This window comes from Canis lupus, chromosome 19, assembly GCF_048164855.1.
Source record: "Canis lupus baileyi chromosome 19, mCanLup2.hap1, whole genome shotgun sequence".
Taxonomy (NCBI): domain Eukaryota; kingdom Metazoa; phylum Chordata; class Mammalia; order Carnivora; family Canidae; genus Canis; species Canis lupus.
The window spans coordinates 3,628,063-3,653,327 of NC_132856.1; the positions used below are offsets into that span (position 1 = coordinate 3,628,063).

At 51.8% G+C, this 25,265-nt stretch overlaps 1 protein-coding gene across 1 annotated transcript in view; it reads right to left on the minus strand.

Moving 5' to 3' along the window:
• Window positions 1–7,526: 7,526 nt before the first annotated feature.
• RUVBL1 (RuvB like AAA ATPase 1) overlaps window positions 7,527–25,265 on the minus strand; it is a 42,064-nt gene continuing 24,325 nt past the window's right edge. The window contains exons 7-11 of the mRNA XM_072784890.1: window positions 24,062–24,125; window positions 22,057–22,255; window positions 13,416–13,518; window positions 9,080–9,171; window positions 7,527–7,926 (exon numbers count right to left, since the gene is read on the minus strand). Coding sequence (XP_072640991.1) covers window positions 7,767–7,926; window positions 9,080–9,171; window positions 13,416–13,518; window positions 22,057–22,255; window positions 24,062–24,125 — 618 coding nt within the window. The 3' untranslated portion in view covers window positions 7,527–7,766. The remainder of the gene's footprint in view (window positions 7,927–9,079; window positions 9,172–13,415; window positions 13,519–22,056; window positions 22,256–24,061; window positions 24,126–25,265) is intronic.

A 25,265-nucleotide genomic window follows, 5' to 3' on the forward strand; every position in this document is an offset into this window, starting at 1 on the left:
ACTCCAAGGGGAACAGCAGACTACGTTTCCAGGGTAACAGGAGACAAAACTCCCCTCTCACCTGAGTTTTGGAGCCAACAAGCTTGTCCCAGACAGCCTCGCCCAAATGCTCGGTCACAGCCCCAGCCAGGCGCTTCCCGGGACTCCCAGGAGACAGGTGGGCCTTCCTAGCTGGGTGGTCCAGGGGACAGCCTTAGGCTTCGTCTTAAAAAACTTCAGATTTCTGAGGTGGCCTTGGGCCGGGGCAGGACGTACCTCAGGGCCCACCAGAGGGACAGGTGTCCGAGCACTGCCGTCCCCACCAAGCCTGCACCCCCACGAGGTGTGCGGCAGGCGGCCCCGTGCCCCCTCTGGCCTGCTGGCCACCGGGACAGCTCAGACCCAGGGCAGGAGCCAGGCAAGTAGACTGCGGAATGCCCAGGCCGGCAGGAGACCCGGCGGTGATGCCCAGAAACTCAAGTCGGGAGCTCCACGCCCAGAGAAGCACCACCTCATGCTCTCGCGGCCATGACCGTGGCTTGGTCAGAAGTCCTCAGGAGCTCAGGTTCAGGGGGAGGAGGTGCTCGAGCCTCCCGTCTCTGCCCGGGAGGTGGACCGAGCCCTAGGGGGGTGGGCATGCGACCACTGTCCAAGCCAACACTCGCTGTGAACTTCACCCCCGTGCCAGGCTCTGGAGAGTCCCAGGAGCGCCCGTTATTGGCAGTGCCTACCTCACTCCCCTGCCCCAAACATTCTGGGGCTTTCCATCACCCTGCCCCAGAGCCTTTGGCCAGCACCCCTCCACATCACCACTCTCTGCATCCAGCATCCAGCATTGGGCCCCTGGGGGTGAAGGGGTCAGGAGTGGATCCTACCCTTAACAGGCTCGTGCCCTAGCACTGGTTCTGCTGCGTCTGCCAAGCCTCTGGGCTCTCCCCGGTTCCCCTCAGTGCTTGGGGTGCCTGACAAATTCCTGTTCATCCTCCAAAGACCAGCTCAGCAAAGCTAGAGACGTCTAAATGCCCATCAGAAGATAAATTGCAGCAGCTCCTCCCATGGAAGGGACTTGGGACGATGTTCCTTATATGCTGTTAGAAGAACCTCCAAGAAAACTGCCAAGCAGCAGGAAGAGCCTGTGCTACTTTCTGTGTTTAAGAAGTTGGGGTGGAGGGTGGGGCTAAAGAACGCTGTGCCCCGGAAACAGGTCTCATGAATCTGAACATAAGCCAAGCCCATCCTACACCCAGCCCTTCCACTCCTGGGTATTTACACAAGAGAGATCCAAATCTGTGCCTCTACAAAGACCTACACAAGAATGTGGGGCGCCTGGCTGGCTGTTGGGGGAGCATGAAACTCGATCTCTGGGTTGTAAGTTCAAGCCCCACATTGGGTGTAGAGATTACATTAAAAAAAAAAAAAAAAAAGACTGTACATCACACACATTCTGTAACAACATCCACTATTTTATAAGAATATATTTGCTCAGGGGTTAACCATCTGCCTTCGGCTCAGGTCACAGTCCTGGGATCCTGGGACCAAGCCCCACATCAGGCTCCTTGCTCAACGGGGAGCCTGCTTCTCCCCCTGCCTCTGCCTGCTTCTACCCCTGCTTGTGCTGTCTCACTCTCTCTCTCAAAATCTGGGACACCAGGGTGGTTCAGCGGTTGAGCGTCTGCCTTAGGCTAAGGGTGTAATCCCGGGATCGAGTCCCGCGTCGGGCTCCCTGCAAGGAGCCTGCTTCTCCCTCTGCCTGTGTCTCTGCCTCTTCCTCTCTGTGTGTCTCTCATGAATAAATAAAATCTTTTAAAATAATGATAAATAAATTTTAAATATATTTGCTAAATATCGGAAAAGAATTAAAAATCCGACTGGCATCTTTAACATTTTTGTCTTAAAAAAAAAGAAACTAGCTTATTCACAAAAGCTGGAAGGGAGGATGGGCCACACAGCCAGTAGGAGGTGAAGGGAGGGTGCGCGAGGGACCGCACAGCGGCATCCCCGGGAACCAGGACAGGACTCGGGAGCACGGGTCTGTCTGAAAGAAGCTGGTCGCAAGAGAGTGCAGACCGGCCGCCCCCGGAGCAGGCCCGCTGGGGCCACGGTGAGCATCCAGGACAGTGTCGTCTTCTCCGGTATGTCGGGGGCTAACCGGGAAGGGGCACAAGGGAACTTTCCGGGGTGACCGTAACATCTTTGATAGCGTCTGGGTTTCATTCGTCAAAAACTCGTGAGTTTTTGGCCCATTTGGGGTTAGCGCATTTCCTTGCGGACGAGTGTAACCTGAAAAGAAAAGCACCGAGACCGGACCCCCCGTGGCTGGAGGTACGCGGCGGCGTTCGGGGATGACGGCGCTGTTGGCTGCAGCTTCGGGGTGAAGAGCGGGCGAAGCGGGCTGGAGGGACGGAGGCGAGGAAGGGGGCGGCAGCGGGCAGGGCGCTCCCCGCAGCTCCCGCAACCGCGGAGGCCTGGCGCCCTTCGCCCCGTTGGGAGCCGCTGCGTGGGGTGCGCACTGGCTGGGACGCGCGGGCCGTCCGCGGAGGTCCGTGGAGCGAGGACGCGCAGGGAGACGAGCGCGCCTCAGCGGGCAGCTGCTTTGCGTCCTACACCTCGAGCCCCGAGCTGAAGGATCCGTCTAAGCACGCACCGGCACTTATGCAGGCGCGGGTCTCGCAGGGCGGCGGCGGCGGCGGCGGCGGGCGCGTCTGGCCGCGCGGGGGCGCTGCGGCTCCGCAGTCCGGGCGAGGCCCCGCGGACCCCGGGGAGCCCCAGGGACGACGGCTGGCGCTGGCCCCGCTGCCGCCCACCGGATGGGCCGCGGCTGGCCCGTCGCCCCCGCCCGCTCCCCCGGCCTGCCGGGCGCTGGCCTCGCCCTGCGCGCCCGTCACCTCCTCTGGGCGGCCCTCGGCGCCTGCCAGCAGCGTGAACCGAGCGTCCGAGCGTCCGGCCCCTCCCCTCCGCAGGCACCTCCCGGGGCGCCGGGGTGGCGGGAGGGCAGGGCAGTCGCCGGATGCGGCCCCGGGGCCATGGGGACCCAGGGCAGGGCTCTGCGTGGGCGGCCGCGGCTGGGACCGTGCGGGAGCCGGGGCCGGGGTCGGGGTCACAGCCGCGGCCGCCGCCCCCCAACCCGCCGCGGGGTCCCCGCCGACGCGCGCTCGCGGCGAGCAGCCGGGGCGGGAGCGCGGCGCGCTGGGCCCGCGGCAGGTGGCCCCTCCCCTCCCCTCCGCCCCCTTCCCCCTTCCCTCCCCCCGCCCCGCCCCGCCCCGCCCCGCCGCGCCGCGCCGCTGCCCGCGTCCCCATTAATCACGCGGCGCTGACGGCGCCGATGTGCGCGCGGGCGGGGGCGGGGACGGGGACGGGGACGGGGACGGGGACGCGGACGGCGGGTGACGGAGCGGGCAATCGGCGGGCGCCCATCGGCCCATCTTATCGCGCCGGCCCAGCCGCCGCCCGCCGCGCGCCGCCCATTGATCGCGCGGGCCGGGGCCGGGGGTCAGCGCGGGCCGGGCCGGCCTGACAGCCGCATCCATCGCCGCCCAGACGCGCGCTGATGGCCGCACGGGCGGCGCGGCCGGGCCATTAATCACCGCGCCTGCCGCCGGCGACGGGGAGGGGCACGGGGAGGGGCACGGGGAGGGGCACGGGGCCGGCCGCCAGCCAGCACCCCCCGCCCCCCCGCCCCTTCCCCGCACCCGGGGCAGGCTCCCGGGGGGCCCGCCGGCAGGGGTGACTGGGCGGGGGAGGGGAGCGCCCAGCAGGCGGGCCCAGGTGGGGACGGGGACCGGAGACCGAAAGGGGGGCTTGGCCTGGCCGGGCCCTGCCTACCGCTGGGCTGGAACCGGGGCGCTGCCACTCGTCCCCTCGAGCCACTCCAGCCCTGGCTGGGCCTCGGGGATGGGAGGGGCAGCACATTGGTTCTGCAAGTTGTGGACACAGAGGGAAAAGCTCATGTCTTGGCCAGTTCTCTCCTCTGCTCTAGACCTTGCGTGGCCCTGAGCGGGAGCTTGTCCCTCTGGGCCTCAGAGAAGGGTCCAGAAACCTGGGATTTCTAGGCCTTTCCAAGGGCCCACTGCCTGAGCTAGGGAGGGGTGGGGCCCAGCCAGCTTCTGCCTCCTGTTGGATGAACTATCTTCTCTTCTCCCAAGTGGGGTAAGGCTTGGGAACTCTGCTGAATTCTAGTATTTGGCATGCATGATGCAGCCACACAGCACCTCACCATGTCCCCACATCCATCTAATGGGATACAACTGCCCCCCCCTTATAGATGAGGAAACCTAAGCTCAAAGGAGGCGGCCTCATCAGGACCAAGGAAGGGCTAAACCCAATCAAAACCACATCCCTGTGGGCCATGTGCCCAGAACCTGGCTGCTCCTGTCCCCCACCTGTCACCAGTCTGGGACCCCTTTAACAGCAGGAGGGACCAGCTGCGCATCTCCAGGACTGGCCCTGGGGCGGGGGGGGGGTGCAGAGAACTGCGGCGGGGTGGCCAGTTACTGCTTTCCTGGCCAAAAGCCCACGGACCCTGGGGTCAGATACGGAGACCAGCAGGGAGCACACCACCACTGGGCAGCTCGGTTTTATTAGAAAAACGTTGAGGAAGGTTTGCTCGCCAAGTCCTTTTCTGGTGTGACACTTCCATCTATCTGTTTAGTCCTAAAAAACACAACATCGTTTTAAGCAGTCCAGGGAGAACACCCTAAGAGGCGTGGTGGTGAGCAGGCATTTGGGCTGCAAAGGGCTGGGGGCAGGACTGGGGGCACGGGTCCTTCAGGAGCCCTTCCACATTCCTAGGCGTCTCTGCAGCTTCAGGGCCATTAGCCCAAGAAGCGAGCTGGGATTTACATGCAAACACTCCCCCTCGGAGCCCAGTGGGCTTGCCCGGGGAGGCCAGAAAGCCAGGGCCCAGAGCCTGGAATAGCAGCAGCCTCTTCTATGACCAGCCCCCACCCTGACTCACTTTAATATTACAACAATTTTTCACGCCAGAGCTGAAATAGTGCAAAAAATGGGGCTGCTGTAATTGTTGTTAGATTGTGTGTCAGCCTGATAAGATGTAACAAATATTTTCCTCCCCACCAGGGTCTGTTTCCCTCTTGGTAATGGATGGAGAAACTTCTCATAGTCGGCGAGGGATTGGTTGTAAAAACTTCGCCTGGAAGATTAATGTAATAATCACAGGCCTTGCTGGAAAAAATAGAAGGAAAATTAAAATAACCCAACCTTCCTACCTATCCAGAACCATCTCCCTCACTGGAGCACAGATGAGCGAGGTGGGCCAGCTCCCTAAGCACCGCCAAGGCCAGGATCCCTGAGGAGCAGGACCAAGGGGCTATGACCACACACCCCCTCCTCACCAAGACTGCTCTGGCCATCGGGGATCCCTGAGCAGCTGCAAGGACTGTCCTAACCTGTGCCTTTGACGTTTGCCAGCATCACTGCCGCTAGCCTGCTCCTCAAATGCTGTGGAAGGTTTGGGGGCTGCGGGAAGAGATCCCTCTGGGGCAGAGCCACTGTCCTCACACCTGACCCTGCTCACCTCACCTGTCTGCTACAGGGCTCGGACTGCGAAGGCCTTGCCGACCACTCACACACTGAGGCACGTGGTATGGCCAGGGGGTGATGAGCCCGGAGTCTAGCCAGTCTAACTAAATCCTGGTTCCACCTCTTACTAGCTAGGCAGGTAACTAAACCTGCACCACTCTCTTAGGGCCACAGGGCCACCGTGAGAACACAGAAGGAAACGGAAAGCAGTGACACAGGCTCTAGTACTTAATAGCTCTTGCCACACCTTAGATGTGTGATTTTTTTTTTTAAAGATTTTATTTATTCACGAGAGACACAGAGAGAGAGAGAGAGAAAGAGAGAGGCAGAGACGCAGGTAGAGGGAGAAGCAGGCTCCATTCAGGGAGCCCGACGTGGGACTCGATCCCTGGTCTCCAGGATCAGGCCCTGGGCTGAAGGCAGTGCTAAACCACTGAGCCACCGGGGTGCCCGTGATTCTTCTTTACTCATGTGCCTTGAGGTGGGAGGAACCAGACCCAGGCACCAGCAGAAAGGACATGGGCAGCCGGGCAGGCTGCAGTGCTCAGCCGGGACTTCAGGAAGCGTCCCACCATCCCCCAGCAAACTTGGGTCTCCTCACCGCCCCCCCAAGACCCCATGGGGGCAATTCCCTCAAGGGCCAGGCCACAGAAGATCCAACAGGGACTGGCAGGGGCTTCCTGAGGGCGGAAGTGTGGCCAGGGAACTCTTGGGAGGCCCTAGATGGACGCCCACAGCATGACCTCAGCCCTCTTGCCTGCCGCATCCCATACATGCTCAGGTGGGCTATCACTCCTGGGACACCAGTAGCGCCTGCCCCACAAGGCCCTCATGGCTAACTGGGATGCAAGCCCTGACTGGATCAAGATCCCTGTCTTGGTTGGTTCCCTCTCCTGCACATTAAGAGCACAGAAACCCTGCCCATGTGGGCAGAGAACCAAATGATGAGCCTTTACTGAGGCTTGGTGGCTATGCCAGATGACAAGGACCAGACGGGCAGAGGGAGGGAGCTGTGGCTCATCCTAGCAGATGGAATGTTCCACTGTGGTGTCTGTCAGGGCTGCCATTTCCCTTCCTCTCCAGGGGCTGAAAGCCCCACTCGGTGGACAAACGTGTCAGAGGGACACAGGAGCCAACCAAAAGAGCGCTCAATGGCCAAAGACAGAAAATAACAGTATTGGATTATAACCCCAAGTATATACGTATCCCTGATCCATACTGATATGCACGATGGAGTAAATACACAAATGGGAGAGAATGGGGAGAACAGATCCCTCCTGTACAGAATCCCGGAGAATTTATGTAGATACCCTGGCTTTGGGGAGAGGGAGCAGGGGGGCGCCTGGGCGGCTCAGTCCGTTACGCATCTGCCTTGGGCTCAGGTCATGATCCCAGGTCCTGAGATCGAGTCCTGTATCAGGCTCCCTGCTCAGCAGGCAACCTGCTCTCCCTCTGCACCTCTCCCCCATTCACCCCTGTGCACTCTCTTTCTTTCCCCCAAGTAAATAAATAAAATCTTAAAATAAAAAAGAGAGATGGAGCAGAACTCCCCAGCCTTACACGGGGGTTGTACTTAGGACTCCTTCCAAAGAGGACAATACATTGGGGGACAAGAAAAACCTGACGCCCAGTACCACAGCCAGGTAACTGCGGCCCGCTGTCAACAGCATGAGGCCATGCTGACACACACACACACCCTCGATGCGGTGTGACAGCAATGGCACCACACCTCTGTGGTCTGCCAAGAACCCACGACCCCAGGTAATTGTGAGAAAGACATCACCAAACCCCGCTGAGGAACTCGACAGCGCTCCTCCACCAGCAGGTCAGCAAAAACCACGATTGGGGAGGGCCCCACAGATTAACACCGGCTCATCAGACGGACAGTACAGTAGGACGTTAACCAGGCAAAGCGGGGCCTCCCTGTACGGTCTTCGCAACAATCCTAGAAATCTATATCTGTTCTAAAATACAAAGTTTATTTTTAAAAAATTAAGAGAAACAGGTAATCAAAATAACCTACAAGATTTTATTAGAAAACACGCCAGGTGAGGCAGGGTTCCTTCAAAGCCACTGCAGAAGTTACGATAATTTAAAAAGACCCTTTCCCCACTGAACTGGTGGTGCCGCCAGCCACGGCCGAAGGGGGACAGAGCTGAGCGCAGTGCGAGCCCCCCCCCCCCCCCCCGGCCCACAGGCTACACCCAGCCAAGCCCTCCAGGTGTCTCTCGAAGGGAACCTTGGCCGTCTCACTTCATGTACTTATCCTGCTGGTCAGCCAGGATCTTGGCCGAGGACTTGGCATCGTAGAAGAGCTCACTGATCTCCTCGACGTGCTCTTTCTCGATGCTGTCCTTCCCATTGATCTTAGCCAGCAAGTTGGCGGGGGTGAGGAGCTGCACGGAGTACCTGGAGTGACAGCGGCCAGGGCAGGAGTGAGATGGGACGCAGGGGAAGCCCCCTTGCCACACCAGCAAGACCTGTTGTCGCGACCCCATCAGGAGGGCCACAGGTCACCAGCATGACACATCATAGCCCCAAATCTCAGTCAGTGTACAAGTTCTCTGACAGGCTGTAACTGCACTGCTACGTGAAAGAGGCCACAGGGGCGTCTGGCTGGCTTAGTCGGTAGAGCATGCAACTCTTGATCTTGGGGCTGTTTGAGCCCCGTATAGGGGGTAGAGGTTACTTAACAAAAAAATCTTTCTGGGGCACCCGAGTGACTCAATCAGTTAAACATCCAACTCGATCTCAGCTCAGGTTTTGATCTCAGAGGCATGAGTTCAAGCCCTATATTAGGTTCCATACCCAATGTGGAGCCCCCTTAGATATTAAGTAAAATATTTAAAAAGGGGGTGGGGGGACACAAACTGTGGTACACACAGGTGCAAGCCAAGTGAACATGGCAGGCAGATGAACACACAGTCAAAAAAGGCACCTTCTCCCTGCAAAGGCATGAAACTCAGAGGAGTTTTTAAAGCCCTGTTCCCCCAAATAAAACAGCTTGCAATTCTGCTTCAACCTGGAGCAAGGAATAGACTCAAAGGAAAACAGGGAACTAGGGACTGGTTAGGGGCTATGAGATCAGTCAGGACACTGAGAGGGGCATCGTCTGCATAAGCAGTTGGCTTTGGGCCACTGGTGAAGAGTCAGGAGAGCAATCTGTGTCCACATTCCTCCTTCCCCCTCCCCTAAACCCATTCCCACCCTCCGCACCATGAAGAGCCCCTGGCCAGTGAGCCATCTGCTTTCGACCCTGATCTCCGGATTGTCCATCTCCTCCACCACAGAGGCTGGTAAGCTCTCCACACAGGGGACCATCTGCTCCGGGACAGGGGACCTAACCTGTCACTCTAGCTCTATAAGCACCATCACCTAAATATTCTGCATTCTAAATCACAGTGCCTAGGACAACCTCCGTCAAAGCAGTGAGAGCAGACGTGGTCCTGTGCCTTATGAGAGGGACCTGCCTTTATGCCCCAGAATGGGCCTGACGGTGGCCCCAGAGGGCTGCTGGGCAGGCACCAGCAGGTGGGGAGCACCTCTAGGCAGATGTGCTCACCTCAGAGTCGTCTTGGTACCAATCTCCCCCAGGTGGTTCAGTGCCTCCTCACTGATGTTGATTCCTTCTGTCTGGGCTCGGATTTTAATGATCTTTTGGAGGAAAAAGACCATGATCAACAGTGACCAACCAAGTGTCCCCTTTAACATGTGCTTTAAAAACAACTTTGTCCCATGTGTCTTGTCCTGCATCATCGGTGCCAAAGAGGCCCAAATCCAGGCTGGAAGGGCAGAGAGCTGGCCTCCGCCCAGGACTGCTGGCCTTGCACACATCCGGGCACTAGCCACACGACATTCTGTGTGAATAGCTTACAGCCAGAGTTCACAGTGACTAGAAGGTGGCTGGTACCCCTCAAAGCATGTGCCAGGGTGGCTCAGTGCCTGCCTCCTCAGCCTCCCTAATGCAGTCCCTAGATCTAGAGAACACAGGCCCCTCAGAAACCTGCCACGGGCTCCCTCAAGGGCTCTAACCTTCCTCCCCAGCATGGCACCACCACCTACAAGCACTCAGGGAAGAGACATCTTTTATTTGCTTGATAAATACGAAGGTTAAATAAATCAAAAAAGTTACTTTTAAAGATTTACCAGCCCTCATAACATCACTCGGAGATATCTAATCTATCATGAAGAAGCTGATGCTTGTTGCAGTTTGAAGATCCTGGTGAAGTTGGAGGGGAGGCAAGCTGGCGGCGGAGCTGCTATAACACAAGTGGCACCGGGATCCTGCAGGCGCACCAGCACTGAGTGATAAGGGGCAGCTGGGATAATGATGTTGTGTGTTGGGGAGCCGAGATAACTCGAGGACTTCGAGCCTCATATAATACAGGAATTTTTCACTTTGGCAGCTTCGTAAACAAGATATCATGAAGCCCTTGTTTAAATTAAAGCCGTAAAAACACCCGAGGTAGAGGCATAGGAAACGGGAAAGACTGAGCCCCTAGCAAAAGCCTTGTAAGGGGAAGACAGGGACCAGAGGCTTAGGAGCCGGACTCTTTGCACTAGCCCTGCGGCTCTCAGGCAGACACCTGTGGGGGCAGGCAGCTCAGTGTCTGGAACTCTGGCAAGGGCACTTGGCATATCAGCTGCTGTGAATGGGAACGTCCTGCTCCAGAGGAAAGCCAGGATTCGCAGAACTGGACCAGGGCAGGGACCAAGATAGATGAGGTCACATGAGCCAGGGCAGTTGGACCCTCTGCCGCAGGCCACTGGTGCCACCAGGGCAGAGGGCAGATGTCCGCAGGGAAATTTCATTTGGTCAAAAGAGACTCAGAACTTAAGACTTCTGTGTGAAATGTCCCCAATTTCTAAATGTTGGCAACTTGCTCAAGTAATTCATAGAACTTTTCTGTTCAGCCAGTGGGCTGCGGGTACGACCTCTGTCAAGACTCTTAGCTTGTGCATGAGGAGTTCCACCATCTACGGTTGAAAGCTAAATGTAGCCAAGAAGAGAGAAGTTACTGGATAGGCATAAGGATGGCACAAAAAGGAGCTGGGAGAGAGATCCCTGCTCCTGGCTCCAATCACAGGACTCCTCTCTGACCACAACAGCCAGAGCCAGGTAGGTTTGTGCTCCAACAGAAAAGGGCTTTTCACTGACAGCTGGAATTAAAGAAACCTCCAGCTCCTGCCAAGAAAAATGTCCTCCAGGGGCCATCCGAAACTCTGAGATGCAAATACTAAATCTGGGAGCCTGGTCAAGGGAGAGCTTTAGCCCAGAGCAACTGGCCTTCAGCGAGTTGCACAGCATTTGAAAGTTGGGCTTCAGGAATGTCAGGGCCACTCCACGCTCTCTCTCTCTCTCTCTCTCTCTCTCTCTCTCTCGAGGTCAGAGCAATCCCAAGAGCTCCAGTTTCAGACTGCTCAGAAACGGACAGTTCATAAATTAGATCTTTAATCATTTAATAACCTGCAAGGATAGTTTATGAGGGTGTCGGCACTGATGGCAGAGTACACAAGTTACATTTACTTTGTTTTTTAAAAAATCTACCTCAGGCTCCAGTAAAAATGCTGAGGTTATCCCTTGAACCCACCAGAACAAAGCAATGCTCATCCTGGCAGCTGGTCTGACCTCTGCTCACACAAGAGAAAGCCTGAAAAGAGGCCCTCCTGATTGAGCAAAGATGGGAACCAGCCCAGGAGCCAGAGGCATACTGCAGAACAGTCCAGGAGAGCTCAGACCGAGCGCTCAACAAAGGTGAGGCAACAAAGGTGAACTGGAGGCAACCAAAGTGAACTGGCTCTGAGTAGGGTCCCAGCTCAGCAGCTTATCTCTGTGACCACAGGACCCTCGTCGTTCGGGAGCCTCAAAGCCCGGTTACTGGGAGCTGCTGTAAGGCTCCCAGCAGGTGACAGTGAGCACCTATAAGTAATTAGTAGCAGTAATAATAGCTGCGCTGGGACAAAGGATGGCCAGCCTAGTCCCCTCTCTCCTGTTAGTCACTTAGTCCTCAAAACAACCTGGAAAAGAGAGAGCGGACCTTCCGGAGGACGAAGGCAGCCAAGGACCACACAGGTACGCCAATAGCTCAAGTCACTAGGCCATGAAGCACCATGAGGCTGCCCTCCACGGTAAGGATGGGGATGTGACCAACCTCTCCTTTGCTTCTGCCTATGCTTCTGTTCAGTGAATGCCTTGGCTTCAACCTAGCATTCATCTAGGAGCCGGAGACCATGATCTGGTGACAAGGCTCCGGCCATGGACACTGTGTCCTAAACAATGTGCCACGGCCACCCTGTACTGTCACCACTCTGGTGTTCTGTTGGTCTCCAGCTCCCTGCATCACCACAGTACTGGCGAGTGCTGGTCAAGAATAAACAGCAGCAGGGTCGGGCTAGGGGGCCACGGGGAGCAGTGGGACTGCCAGGGAGTGCCCTGGACAGGCCCTCTGAGCTCCCAAAAGAAAGCCCTGCTAACAAACTGCCACTGGGAATCCACCTCTAACTGAGCTACTTCTAGCAAGTGGGAGCTGGTGGCCCCAGTGATTAAGAACATGGGCTTCTAGACCAGGCAGCCTGGACTCCAGTTTGTCAGTCCTGTCACCTACTGGCTTTATGAACTTGGGCAGATAAGTGGGCCTGGGTCTCCTCATCCTCATCTTTAAGAATACAGTGATAATAGCTCTCCCACCTCACAGGTACTGGGGATCAAATGGAATTATGCTGGCTAAGCACGCCCATGGTTTTAGCATGACATCCAATAAAGAAGACCTGCAGTATGTGAGAGGAGAGGGTCAAGGCACAGCCTGTCGACACATCAGTGCGCCCCTGGTCCACCTGCCCCGTAGCCACCCAGACCCACAGTGAGAGATCTAAGTTGGCAGCAAGACCCTCTGGGGCAAGGGTGGGCAGGGCAGGAGCACAGCAGTGCTGCTCAGTGGGACACCTACCTACGGCATAACCTATCACTGTCTGGTTCTGCATCCTGGACTTGCCACTCAGGGACTGAGCCATCCACAGGAAGAGGGATGTTCAAGGACTAGCTGGCAGTACCAGTAAGAGGACTAGAAATTCTAAGTGTAAAGTGCCTGCGCATGTGGTGTTTCAACTCCAGATCAAGCAAAAGACAGTCCCATAGGGAGACCTGGGACAGGGCCCCTTGGGGTAAGGCCTGACCTCAGACACTCGTGTCATCTCCCACCTCAAGCTTAATGCAAATTCAGCTTGCATGGAATTTGAGCATATACTCTGTGTCAGATACACCTCCTTCAGCCTCTTACAGGCTGGTTTTAGGACCTCCACTTCCCGGTGCCCCTCTAAGCTGTATGACCCTGCTTCACCATCATTTCTATGGCCTCCACAGTCCCCAGAAAACCTACCACTAGTCACACTGGTCACAGCAGGTAGGCCCTCGCTCCCCTCCAGCTTTTGTGCCCTGTTGGAGCCAGCCTGCTATGGGTTCTGGTGGGACAGAGCACTTGGCTTCACCTACTCAGAAGAGGCCTCAGACAGGGCCTGGCCTGGACAGCAAGAGCTACCACTAAATCCTATTTTACTGGCTCTGTCCTACATCATGGGTGCCCTCCATGATGGCTGTCCTCAAGTTGATTTTTTCACTATGCCTTTCCTAAAATTTAAAGAATGGATATAGTAGTGGAGACAACAGCCAAGACCACAAGCAGCTAAGGTTTGGAAACACCTCAGGCAATGTCTCATCAGCCCACCCGTCTTTCAGATGGGGAGACTGAAGGTCTGGAGGACTGTGACTTGCCCAAGGCCAGCAGGTGAAGTGCTGGGATGTGGTGGGAGCCAGGCCTGTGCTGTAGATACTGGCACAGCACCAGGGAATGCTGGGAACAAATGAGGGGAGAAGAGGGAAGGGTGAGGGAAGAGAGACTCACCTGTTTCATTTCCTGTGGGGTGTACAGCATGGTCCGGATGATCATCACACGGTCCAGAAGGTCAAGAGGAATGCCATGAGGAGAAGTGATGTCCTCAGTACCTCTGCAAGGGTCCAAATGATCACATCACCCAGGCCTCTCTGAGATCAGAAACTAGACACTGGAAACATAGCTGAGGTACTCACAATGACAAAGCAGCCAATTCACATCCTGAGTTAAGCCATGACCACAAAGTAAACAAACTAACATTCAGGTGGTATAAAAAACAACTTCATTGTTTTAGCAAATATCAATATAAGAGGAAATTTTGGGAAAGAGGAAAAAAAAAAACACCTAAAATCCTATTAAAAATATTCATATAGGGCAGCCCCGGTGGCGCAGCAGTTTAGTGCCGCCTGCAGCCCAGGGTGTGATCCTGGGGACCCAGGATCGAGTCCCGCGTCAGGCTTCCGGCATGGAGCCTGCTTCTCCCCCTCTGCCTGTGTCTCTGCCTCTATCAGTCTCTGAATAAATAAATCTTTTAAAAAAAAATTCATATAGATATTTACCAAATTTTCATAAAGATGGCTTTCTAAGTCACACTAAGTGTGTAGATTTCTTGCTTTTGTCCATGTTTTTTCAGTCTTAATAATCCATCAAGGGGGCACCTGGGTGGCTCAGTTGGTACAGCATTTGCCTTTGACTTGGGTCATTATCTTGGGGTCCTGGGATAGAGCCCTGTGTCAGGCTCCCTGCGCAGCGGGAAGTCTGTTTCTCCCTTTGCCCTTCCCCACCCCCCAGCTCATGCATGTGCTCTCTCACTCACTATCATTCATTCATACATACATAATTAAATACCTTAAAAATAATAATAACTCATCAAGTATTTTCCTTAACAAAACTGTTGGACATTTAGGTAGTTTCCAATTGTTGCTATTATTAATGATGTTTGATAAGCAATTTCATGGCATGAACATTTCTTCAGCAAATTTCAGAGTGCCTGACACAATCTGGAATATCTATTTGAATAAATGAATGAGTGAACTAATTTACAAGCTACATGAGTGATCTGATCTCACTGCATTGTAACCAGCACAGGGTATTCTAATTCTTAAATATTTTGCTGCTTTAATGGTTTAGAAAAAGAAAGGGTGACACTCTGAATTCACATTTCCTTGATTACTAATGAATCATTTGAATGTTTCCCTTATATCCATTAATCATTTTCTTTCTTTTGGGAATTAATCGTGTCCTTTGTGTCTCCGTTTCTCTCAAATCCATAGCTAAACCATACGCGAAGAGTGGCCCCAGAGAGGAGCCCTGTCAATCCATGAGGCCAACAAGACACCAGCTGTCCCACAGGATGTGCGCCGAGCAAACCTCGTAGCACACGAGGTCGGCTTCCACACAGTGTCTGGAAGCCCAATGTGCTCTGGGCTCCTGCTCCAGAGTCCAGAAGTCATAGCAGCAGATCCACATCAGCACTGTCTCTGACATTCCCACACTTAGGCCAGACTGCAGAGCCTAGGGCCCTAACTTATCAATAGAACAGCAAATAAGGCAGGTCATTTGGATTTAGTTGTTAATATTATCAGAATATTCAGTTTCAATTATAAGTGAGCATTCAAGAAATACAGCTTCAGTAAAGAAATCTAGCTGTTAAAATCCTATCCAGTCAGTTGAAGTATAAATTTCTCTTGGAAATTCTTTTTTTTAGATTTTATTCATTTATTTGGGAGAGAGAGACAGATAGCAAGAGAGAACATGAGCTGGGAGGAGGAGAAGCAGCCTCCCCGCTGAGCAGGGAGCCCGATGTGGCGCTCCATCCCAGGACCCTGAGATCATGACCTGAGCCGAAGGCAGATGCTTAACCAACTGAGCCACTCAGGCGCCCCTCTCTTGGGAATTCTTTAAAAGATCTTAACATTGCCATGTTAAAATATCCCAAACTCTGTAACACTCATGGTAAATTATCTTCGATTCAGACGTAAAATGTTAGAAGAAAAACGAAGCACTCCCTAATCAAACTTCAACACTGCAGAAGAGCCACCAGGTCCCTGCAGGCTCAGCCTGGATGTGTGAACTTAATGTGAAGATGAGAAATGACAGAGCTTTGAGGCAGATTACATGCTTATGAGCAACACTGAAATATGCTATTAGGAGATGTGGGAGAGACTGTGACCATTATAGAAATTAACAAGGACACATGCAAAGAGACATGTAAATCAACAAAACGGAATATTACAAAGCCCTTTGTCCAGGGAGATGGTGTTGTACTAGTTGCCCCTCCATGGAGAGGTGGCTGAAACGAAGAATTTATTGTGTATGTAACTCAGGAGAGTTTCTGTATGATCGCCTCCTTACACATAGAAGACACTCAGATGAGAAACCTGTGTATGTTCTGATATTAAGAACCAAGGATTCTTGCACTCCTGAAAGGAGCTGATTTGCAGATAACCTACAAATTCTTAAGCTAAAGGGCATTTTTGTTTTTCTCCAACCTTTCCAATAAAGGTGCTCACCAAAAAACAAAGAACTCTTTTCAGGCCATCTGCTCTATTATTTTTTTTTTCTAGATAATTTCTGATTTTTTTCTTTTAATTGAATTTGATGTTTCCTTTTTTAATGCAAAAAAAAAAAGGAAAAAAGAAAAAAATTCTTATAGTTTTGAATCTACAAAACTAAAAATTTAAACAAAAAAGTCTGCTCAAAGGTTGTTAAGCATTTTTTTAGGAATTAAAGCCAAAACATATGTCTAAGCTATGAATCTCAGGTACAAAGTTTCTTTTAGAAAACATGCTAGTAAATGGTTTCTGGGATTCTACTCTGCAAGAGTCCCACAAAAGGGTCTGTCACATGGCTTGTGAAATGAGCCAGGGAAGGGAAGCCCTACTTAGCAGTGCTCCTTGTGGGTGATGAGTCCAGAAGGAGCTCTCTGTTCAGAGCAATCACTATTTGACAAGGCCGCCGTAACTATCATATTAGATTATAAAATTGCTAATAATAAACTAATAATTACATTTTGGCTAAAATTGCAGGTTTATTCTTGTACCCAGAGACTTCTTTCTGGCTCTGGTGTCAGCCCAATATTGATTTCACCATTAGGCCATTATGACAATTGTTCAAACTGTGTTAATGCTGTGCCTCTTCCAGATATACAGTTTTGGGCTATGATGCCATAGGCCTAATTCTATCCAATATGGGGATCCAATATGGTCTATCTGCAAGAACATAGTCATTGCACTTCTTGAAATTTATCATACAGCTACACTTACAAGTGCAAATGGTTGACTCATTTGCGAATGCTTCCATCTTACAACTCAGGGTTCCTCCACTGAGACACTTTGACATTATGGACCAAGTTTTTTGGAGGGGATTTTCCTGTGCATGTAGGATGTTCAGTAGCATCTCTGGCCTCTACCCATTAAATGCCAGTAGCACCCAAAGTCATAACAAGTATAAATGTCCCCGGCTGAGAATCATTGCCTGACTGCTTCTTTACATAACCCGTGACTGGAGGGACACAGATAAAGCTTTTCTGATGACAGGAAGCGTAGTGGATAACACCTCTCTGGGTAATATGAAGGGTAACTCCCCTAAATGTACTGCCCCCTGGCTCTGTGGACACAAGACCAAGAGTACTAAGAAATCCATTTGCTTTTTTGATGAGGTTGCCCAATGAAAACCCAACAGTCGATGAAAAACAAACGGTCCTGGGACAGCTGGACATCCACATGTAAAAGAGTGAAGCTAGACATACTTCTTCCTTATACTATATACAAACCAATTTTTTTTTTAAGATTTTATTTATTTGAGAGAGAGGAGGGAGGAGTAGAAGGAGGGAGAGAGTGAGTGATCACAGGTGAGCACAGAGGGAGAGGGAAAAGCAGACTCCCTGTTGAGCAGCATCCGATGTGGGACTTGATCCGAGGACCCAGAGATCATGACCTGAGCCAAAGGCAGACACTTAACCAACTGAGCCACCCAGCGCCCCTATACTATATACAAAATTAACCACAAATGATCATAAACCTTAGTATAAGAGCTAAAAGAGACTACAGAACGCTTAGAAGAGCTCACAGGTATAAATCTTTGTGCCTTAAATTAGTCATGGTATCTCAGCTATGAGACCAAAAACACACACAACCAAAGAAATAACAGGAAACTGGACTGTATCAAAACTTAAAGATACTCTCAAGAAACTGAAAAAACCACCAACAGGATGGAAGGAAATATTTGCAAATCATACAACTGGTAAGGATCTAGTATCGAGAATATATAAGGAATTCTTATAACTCACTAAAAGACAACCTGAATTTTTTTTAAAAATTGGCAAATGAGGGATGCCTGGGTGGCTCAGTGGTTGAGCGTCTGCCTTTGGCTCAGGGCATGATCATAGAGTCCTAGGATGAAGCCCCAGATCGGGCTCCCTTCATGGAGCCTGCTTCTCCCTCTGCCTGTGTCTCTGCCTCTCTCTGTCTCTCTCATGAATAAATAAATAAAATATTTAAAGAAAAATTGGCAAATGACAGTAACAGAAAATTCTCCCAAGTAGATGAACAAATGGCTGATAAACCATGAAAGGATGCTCAAATTCAGTAGCCAAATGCAAATCAAAACCACAGTGAGCTACCTATAAAAGACAGACAGGAACAAGTGTCATCGAGGATAAGGACTCCTCAGACACTGCTGGTGAAAATGGTGTAGTCACTGTGGAAAGCAGTTTGGCAGGTCCTTGAAAGGTTAAAAAGAGTTCCCATCTGACCCACCAAATCCACTGATAGGTATGTCCCCAAGAGAAATAAAAACCAAAGTCTACATAAAAAGTTGTACACAGGGCAGCCCCAGTGGCTCGGCGGTTTAGCGCTGCCTTCGGCCCTGGGTGTGATCCTGGAGACCTGGGATCGAGTCTCGTGTCGGGCTCCCTGCGTGGAGCCTGCTTCTCCCTCTGCCTGTGTCTCTGCCTCTCTCTCGCTCTCTCTCTGTGTGCCTCTCATGAATAAATGAATAAAATCTTAAAAAAAAAAAAAGTTGTACACAAATGTTCATTGCAGCCTTATTTATAACAGTCACAGAGTAATAACAATCTGACAACCCAAAGTCCATCAACTAATGAATGGGTAAATGTCCTGTTAAATATTCCACATTCTGGAATACTATTCAGCCTTAAAAACCAATAAACAGTGACGCAGGTTTACGACATGGATGGACCCTGAAAACATGATGCTCCGTGAAAGAAGCCAGGCACAGGAGACCACAGGTGTGTGGTGCCATATCTATGAACTGTCCAGAGAAGGCAAATGCATAGAGAAGGTAGACCAGTGGTTGCTAGGGGCTGTAGGGAGGAGGAAGGGGGGAAAACAGTTGGGGAGTGAGGCATGGCAGAGTAACAACTATTGACAGGTATAGGATTTATTTCTGGATTGATGAAAATGTTCTAGAATGGACAGTGGTGATGGTTGCACAACTTTGTGACCATACTAAAAACCACTAAATTGTACACTTTAGATGGGGAACTGTATGTGAATTCTAGCTCTATAAAGCTGTTTCCTTAAAATGTACCATCTTCTGCCATAGGAATACACTGAATGGAGGACACACTGTTTAAGTCTTGCTCTTTGGTACAACAAAGTGACTTGTGGAGAGGGACTCTCCTACAAAGACTCCTTAATCCCAGGGGGCTATTCCCCACAGGAAAAGAAGACCTCCCAAGTTTGGCGAGCTGGGATCAAGGCCAGGCTCTCCTCTATTGGCTGAGGGTCCTGGCACAGAAGGGGCTTCTCAGGGTGGTAAGGGAGGGCAGAGCCAGTGTAGCTGCACCTCCCATAGTGCCCAGCGGTGTTCTCTCCTCCCAGGAGGAGGAGCCCAAGGCCTCAAGGGGCTCCTGCAGGAATGGTTCCTGCTCCCCTGTGCACAAGGGGGCAGTGTGCACTTTCACAGCCACTCACTGACAGTGGTAGCAGCTCCCTACACCAGCTCAGACACCTTCCTCCCTGTACACTGACCAGAAACAGTTCAGGAGAACAGGGGTGGCAGGAGCTCTAGAGTCAGCCAACCCTCAGGCTGGTGGCCTACTCACATCACCTCTGTGTTAATCTGGAAATAATGTCACCTGCCCACAGAATTGTCAGGGTGCTTGAGATTACATGGGGTGAAGTATGTAGAGTACTCAGTTACTGCAAACTCCCTCTTCTTCTCTCTCCTTTCAAGCTCTGGAGGTCAGAGGAAGCTCAACAGCTCCCTCCAGGAGTAAAGTCGGCTGGGAAGCAAGACAGATATTGCCAAAACTGTGCCAATGTTCCAGAAATTTCATCATTTCACATCTAAACCAAAACTTGTTGGGAGCATGGCCTCTTAAATCCAACACCCCAGATTCAAATCCCAGCCTGACTTCTGAGCAGTATAACCTCACTACTACAACAAAATTCCTACTAGGGCTTAGTCCCAAAAACCTCTTCTAGAGCAAATGTCTCAATTTTGGCTGCTTCAGCAGAACTGCAGAAAGCGTCACATTCCAAGCATCTTCTTCCCACTTGGGTGATTGCAGGCTGGCAGCAGCGGGCAGCCACAGCCTCTAGCAGCCCGATGAAATCAGTCTGGGGAGGGAGATGGGGCCAATCTTGTACTTTTTTCCTAGGTGGGATGGGTCTGAGAGAAGTACTCTGAGTCCTAAGAGATTCAGCTCCTGTCAGAAGCTGCCAGGCTCCACTGGGAGCCAGGCTGGATTATCTGCTGTGAGGGAGAGGAGACTGTTAGCATGGCTTCCCAGCAGGGGGCGCCAGCAGTCTAGGCTGAGCCTTTCACCAACTTTCAGATGGAAACCAAGCCTGACCAAACCAAGCCTAAGTCCAGTAAACCCTACAGGGTCTGTGCATTAGGGATGCCAGGCTCACCAGGCACCAGGCCACATGCCTGGTTTCCAGATGCTGCCCAGGTAGCCAGATCCTCTCACCAACGGCTGACCTGGCCCTGAAACAAGCTGCTTTTTCCCCAAAAATGCAGAAAAGACCTGTGTTGATGACCTGTCAAGACACCATCACAGGGTTTCAAAGATCGACTACAAGCCGCTGCCACATGAACTTGAATCATGCAAGCAAATCCTAATTCTGAGCCAGCACGATCACCTGAGAGGGGAGCTGTCCCAGCACCAGCAGCACTGCTTCTAAACAATCTCAATGGAGACAAAGCTCCGTCAAGAACCAGCTAAACTCCTGGATATTACCTGCCATCATTCAGATGCAAGCCTAGGTGAATCATCAATTTGGGTTCCCAAATTGGTTTGGCTCCAGCTCTATGCTGATACTCATGGGCCTTAGGGTCATTTTCCAGATTCCTACCACCCCTTGCTGCCAGGAGCACACAGCCTCCAGCGCTGTTTACCTGCACTACTCTCCGGCAGGCTTGAAAAGGGCTCCTCACCACCCCACTTCATGCCCAGCCATGCTGGGACCAGGCCCCAACATTCAAACAGGAACACAGAAAACCAAAAGAACCAGAAAACTACCAAGTACAGGGCCCATAAGAGAGCTGGGAAGACGGTGTATTATCTGGGGCTCAGAAGTTTGCAGAGTACTCAGGAGAAAAAGAACCTCAAGAAAGTCCCCTAACCCAGCCCTGGGCCCATCCTTGCAGGATGAGAGCATCACACAGGCATGTGCCTCCCAGGCCTCAGCCTCTACCTTTCCCAAAGGCAGGCCTACGGAGGCAGGCACCAGTGTGGCTCCAAAAAGGTCTGGGATAGAAAGAAAGTACTGGTTTTGTCATTGATTTTATTATCAGAAAGATCTGGGTTCTCATCCTGTCTTTATAACGAAGGACAAGTTATTCTGCCATTCTGTTTCTTTTTTTTTTTTTTTTTAATTTTTATTTTTATTTATGATAGTCACAGAGAGAGAGAGAGAGAGAGAGGCAGAGACATAGGCAGAGGTAGAAGCAGGCTCCATGCACCGGGAGCCCGATTTGGGATTCGATCCCGGGTCTCCAGGATCGCGCCCTGGGCCAAAGGCAGGCGCTAAACCGCCGCGCCACCCAGGGATCCCCATTATGTTTCTTCATCTAAAACATGAAGCCAAGATTATTTACTGCCCAAAGCTAGCATGAGGATAGAAATTAACCTATGTAAGGTCGCCCAAGGCCAGCCTATCTGCCCTTACATTTGCCCTCTCCCAACTGAATGACCAAATCACACCGCACTGTAACCCTAGAGCCCACATGGGAGGCCCTCAGATTCCGTAATGTGGTTGCTGTTGCCTCTGGTGCCATGATGGAATGAGGCTGATGCATGAACTATCTACCTGTGAAGACAAGCTACTTTGGCAGGTTTCTCTCAAAATGAACATGATCTCCCTTCATCTCCATCTTGACTTATTACATTATGGGTTTAAAGTGATCCCAGAGGCGGGATCCCTGGGTGGTGCAGCGGTTTGGCGCCTGCCTTTGGCCCAGGGCGCGATCCTGGAGACCCGCGATCGAATCCCACGTCGGGCTCCCGGTGCATGGAACCTGCTTCTCCCTCTGCCTGTGTCTCTGCCTCTCTCTCTCTCTCTGTATGTGACTATCATAAATAAATAAAAATTTAAAAAAAAAAAAAGTGATCCCAGAGGAAAACATGAACCCAGATGGAAGGTGGAAAGGCCTTAAGGCTGGCAAAGAGCCACCCTACCTGATGACACAGTTGCCTCGGTTGGATGCAAAGATGACGATGGGGGCGATGGAAGATTCCAGGGCCCGGTGCAGGTAGGTGAAGCACTCTATGTCCAGCATGTGGACCTCATCAACAAAGAGTACACCTGGAACCAGCTCAGCAATGCCTTGATCAATGTACTTATTCACCACCTTGTTAATCTCCCCTCGAAGTTTGTCTAGGAGATAGTGAGAGGAGACAAGTATAGTCAGGTGGGGAAGTGGTCCCCTTTTCTTCTCTCCCCCAACCGAATATGATCCTAACTCAAGTGTGGAGCCCACTTGTACTGCTAACTATACGACCCAGGCAGGTTATGTCCCCACTTCAGTGTTATCATCCGGAAATAGGAATATAATCACCACATAGAAGTCACACAACCGGTAGCTTCCCCTGCTGATATGTTAAGTTTGTAAGTGGCTTTTATAGTTTTGCATGTCTTCACAAGGGCACACTCCCCAGCTGCCTTATTACTCACACCAACCCATTTAGTGCCCTGTGACATCGCAGAGACACAGAAGTTGAGGAGCCCTGTGTGAAATGAGTTTTCATATGCAAATTTTCCTGTTCTGCGCTAAGTGACCCTTTCTTTTGGCCCTATGTGACAAAGCTTAGGTTAATTAACTTTCAATCAAGTGCCTAGATGAAGAACAGGGTGTGTGCAGAATCTTCTCTGGAAGGAAAACTGTGAGGAATGCAGGTTCTGAGGAAAGGTCCAACCTCAGAGTTCTAGAGGGACGGGTCTCACAAGAGTTACATAAGACCATCTAAGGTCACAGTTCTCATTTTCCAAACCAGCTCCTGATTAGCATCAGGGGGGAGCTGCTCGCAAACACAGAACACGAAGATCTGATGCTGCATTGTCCACTAAACTCACGAGGCAGGGATGGTCAAAAGAGAACTCATGGTTAAAACTGTGAAAACACAGAAACTGCTCTTGGAGACTCTACTAGACAGGTCTCAGATCACTCCACTGGCTAACATGAAACAAAAAACAGAGGCTTTAATGTTTAACATTTTAAGGTGACAGAATTATAGGTAATACTTAGAAAAAAAGAGGGATGTACCAGTTGGGAAGAGAAGCAGGGTAAACTAAAGGTCCACAAGGGAACAGCGACATTCCTGCCAAGCTCTGGGACATGCCCAGGAAGCTGAGCCAGGCAGGCTGGGAGCTGCTTTGCGGCTGTAGGGCAAGAAGGCCAAGTACCAAGGTGGTGGAATTTGCTGTGCTCAGGAGCAGTCTGGCGGGAGTTCTCCTGCACAGCTAGGGCAATACCATCCATGTTTCTTGGACCTCGAAAGGACCAGAGGTTTTGGCAGCCTCCATCTTCAAAGATGAGTGCAAGGATACTGAATGCATTCAAGAGGATGCACTAGCACTCTGGGCTGGAAGCACACAGTATGCTTTATTTACAGCTGTCTATTTTTTTATTATTTTTTTTTAAATTATTTTTATTTTATGATAGGCACACAGTGAGAGAGAGAGAGGCAGACACAGGCAGAGGGAGAAGCAGGCTCCATGCACCGGGAGCCCGATGCGGGACTCGATCCCGGGTCTCCAGGATCGCGCCCTGGGCCAAAGGCAGGCGCCAAACCGCTGCGCCACCCAGGGATCCCTATTTACAGCTGTCTAAAACAGCCACCGACTGCCAGGATAAAGCCAGGCTCTGAAAAGGAGAACGAACCTGTCCTAAGGCATTTCCTCAGGTCTGGGGATTCACTCAAAAAGCCTCACACACGGCAGCCTGGGTGGCTCAACAGTTTAGCACTGCCTTCAGCCCAGGTGTGATCCTGGAGACCCGGGATCGGGTCCCACATCAGGTTCCCAGCATGAGGCCTGCCTGTGTCTCTGCCCCTCCTCTCTCTCTGTGTGTGTCTCTCATGAATAAATAAAATCTTAAAAAAAAAAAAAAAAAAGCCTCACACAGTACATCAGAATCCAGGGCTCTAGGGTTCTGGTTCTTGCTCACAGGCCTATTTCTCTTACCTGTGATTTCTGTCTTCTTTGGCTTCATTAACTGGCCCATCATGGACAGGATGTCTTGCCCTCCCTGCAAAACAAAAGATTCCCAGAGTCAGTCCAACTTTCTAAGGCAGCTGCAAAAGTCTCACTACCACCACCCCCATCACACTGTTCTTACTATCAGCTGGACACGGGGTCCTAGGTGTGGAGACCCCAGGCACCCTCACTGGAAAACGTGAGGAACTCTCAACACGGAGGAAGTTTTAAGAGGTTCCCCTTGGACTGCAAGAATGAGCACAATCCCTTCGTGGGAAGTACCAGTTCTGTGGGGCCTACCCCAATCTCCTTCTTCAGCCATATCCTTTGCCGATCCTGTATTCCCTGAGTAGCCACATAGGACCGTACTCTTCTCTGAACACCCATGTTCTTTTATGATTCAATGCTTTTGCATATTCTAGTCCACCTGCCAGGAAGCACGGTGTCTTTTCCAGGAATCTCTAGTTATCCATCCAAGTTCAAGTCAAACACCCTCATGGGGCATCTGGCCCTTCACTCTGCTGATGCTCCAGTTCCCTTGGGGACGAATGGACTGTTGAGGGAAGTGTAAGGACGTACTTATCTCTGTTCCTGCATCTCCTGTCTCCAGACTCGACTGCACAGTCACATTAATCCCATCCTGGTCTAGAGCTGCTTGGTCGGGGAAGCCAATCCTACAGAACAGCAGGCTGCTAACAGGCTCACCACCTGCTGCACCCTCCTGCCAGCCCTTCCCAGTGCAGTCAGCAAGAAGAGGTGCTCTTTTGTCACCTGCCTAGCATTTTGTGATCCTGTTTTGCCAGGTGCTGGGTCACAGAGGTGCTCACTAAATGTTTAGTTGTAAAATGTAGCAGATGTTTCCTGAGAAACTACATCTGATCCTACAGGGTAGGCACTATTTGCCCTCTTCACAGAGAAGGAAACTCGAAGCCAAAGAGCCCTAAATCACAGAAAACTCAGGGAGGCAAAGCAACTAATGGACCAAGCTCATCAGTGTCGGAATGACACAATCCCCGACTTCCAACTCTCAGCCAAACACTCCAACCAAGGCGAAAGCTCCCAGGAGGCTGCTTTGGGGACAGCTGTTCCACACAGAGGGACCTGCTGGTCCAAGACAGTTCTTCAGCAATGTCTTGGCCAATGCTCGAAGGGGCAAAACACCCAAGGATCGAATTTCAAGTAAGAAAGCCTA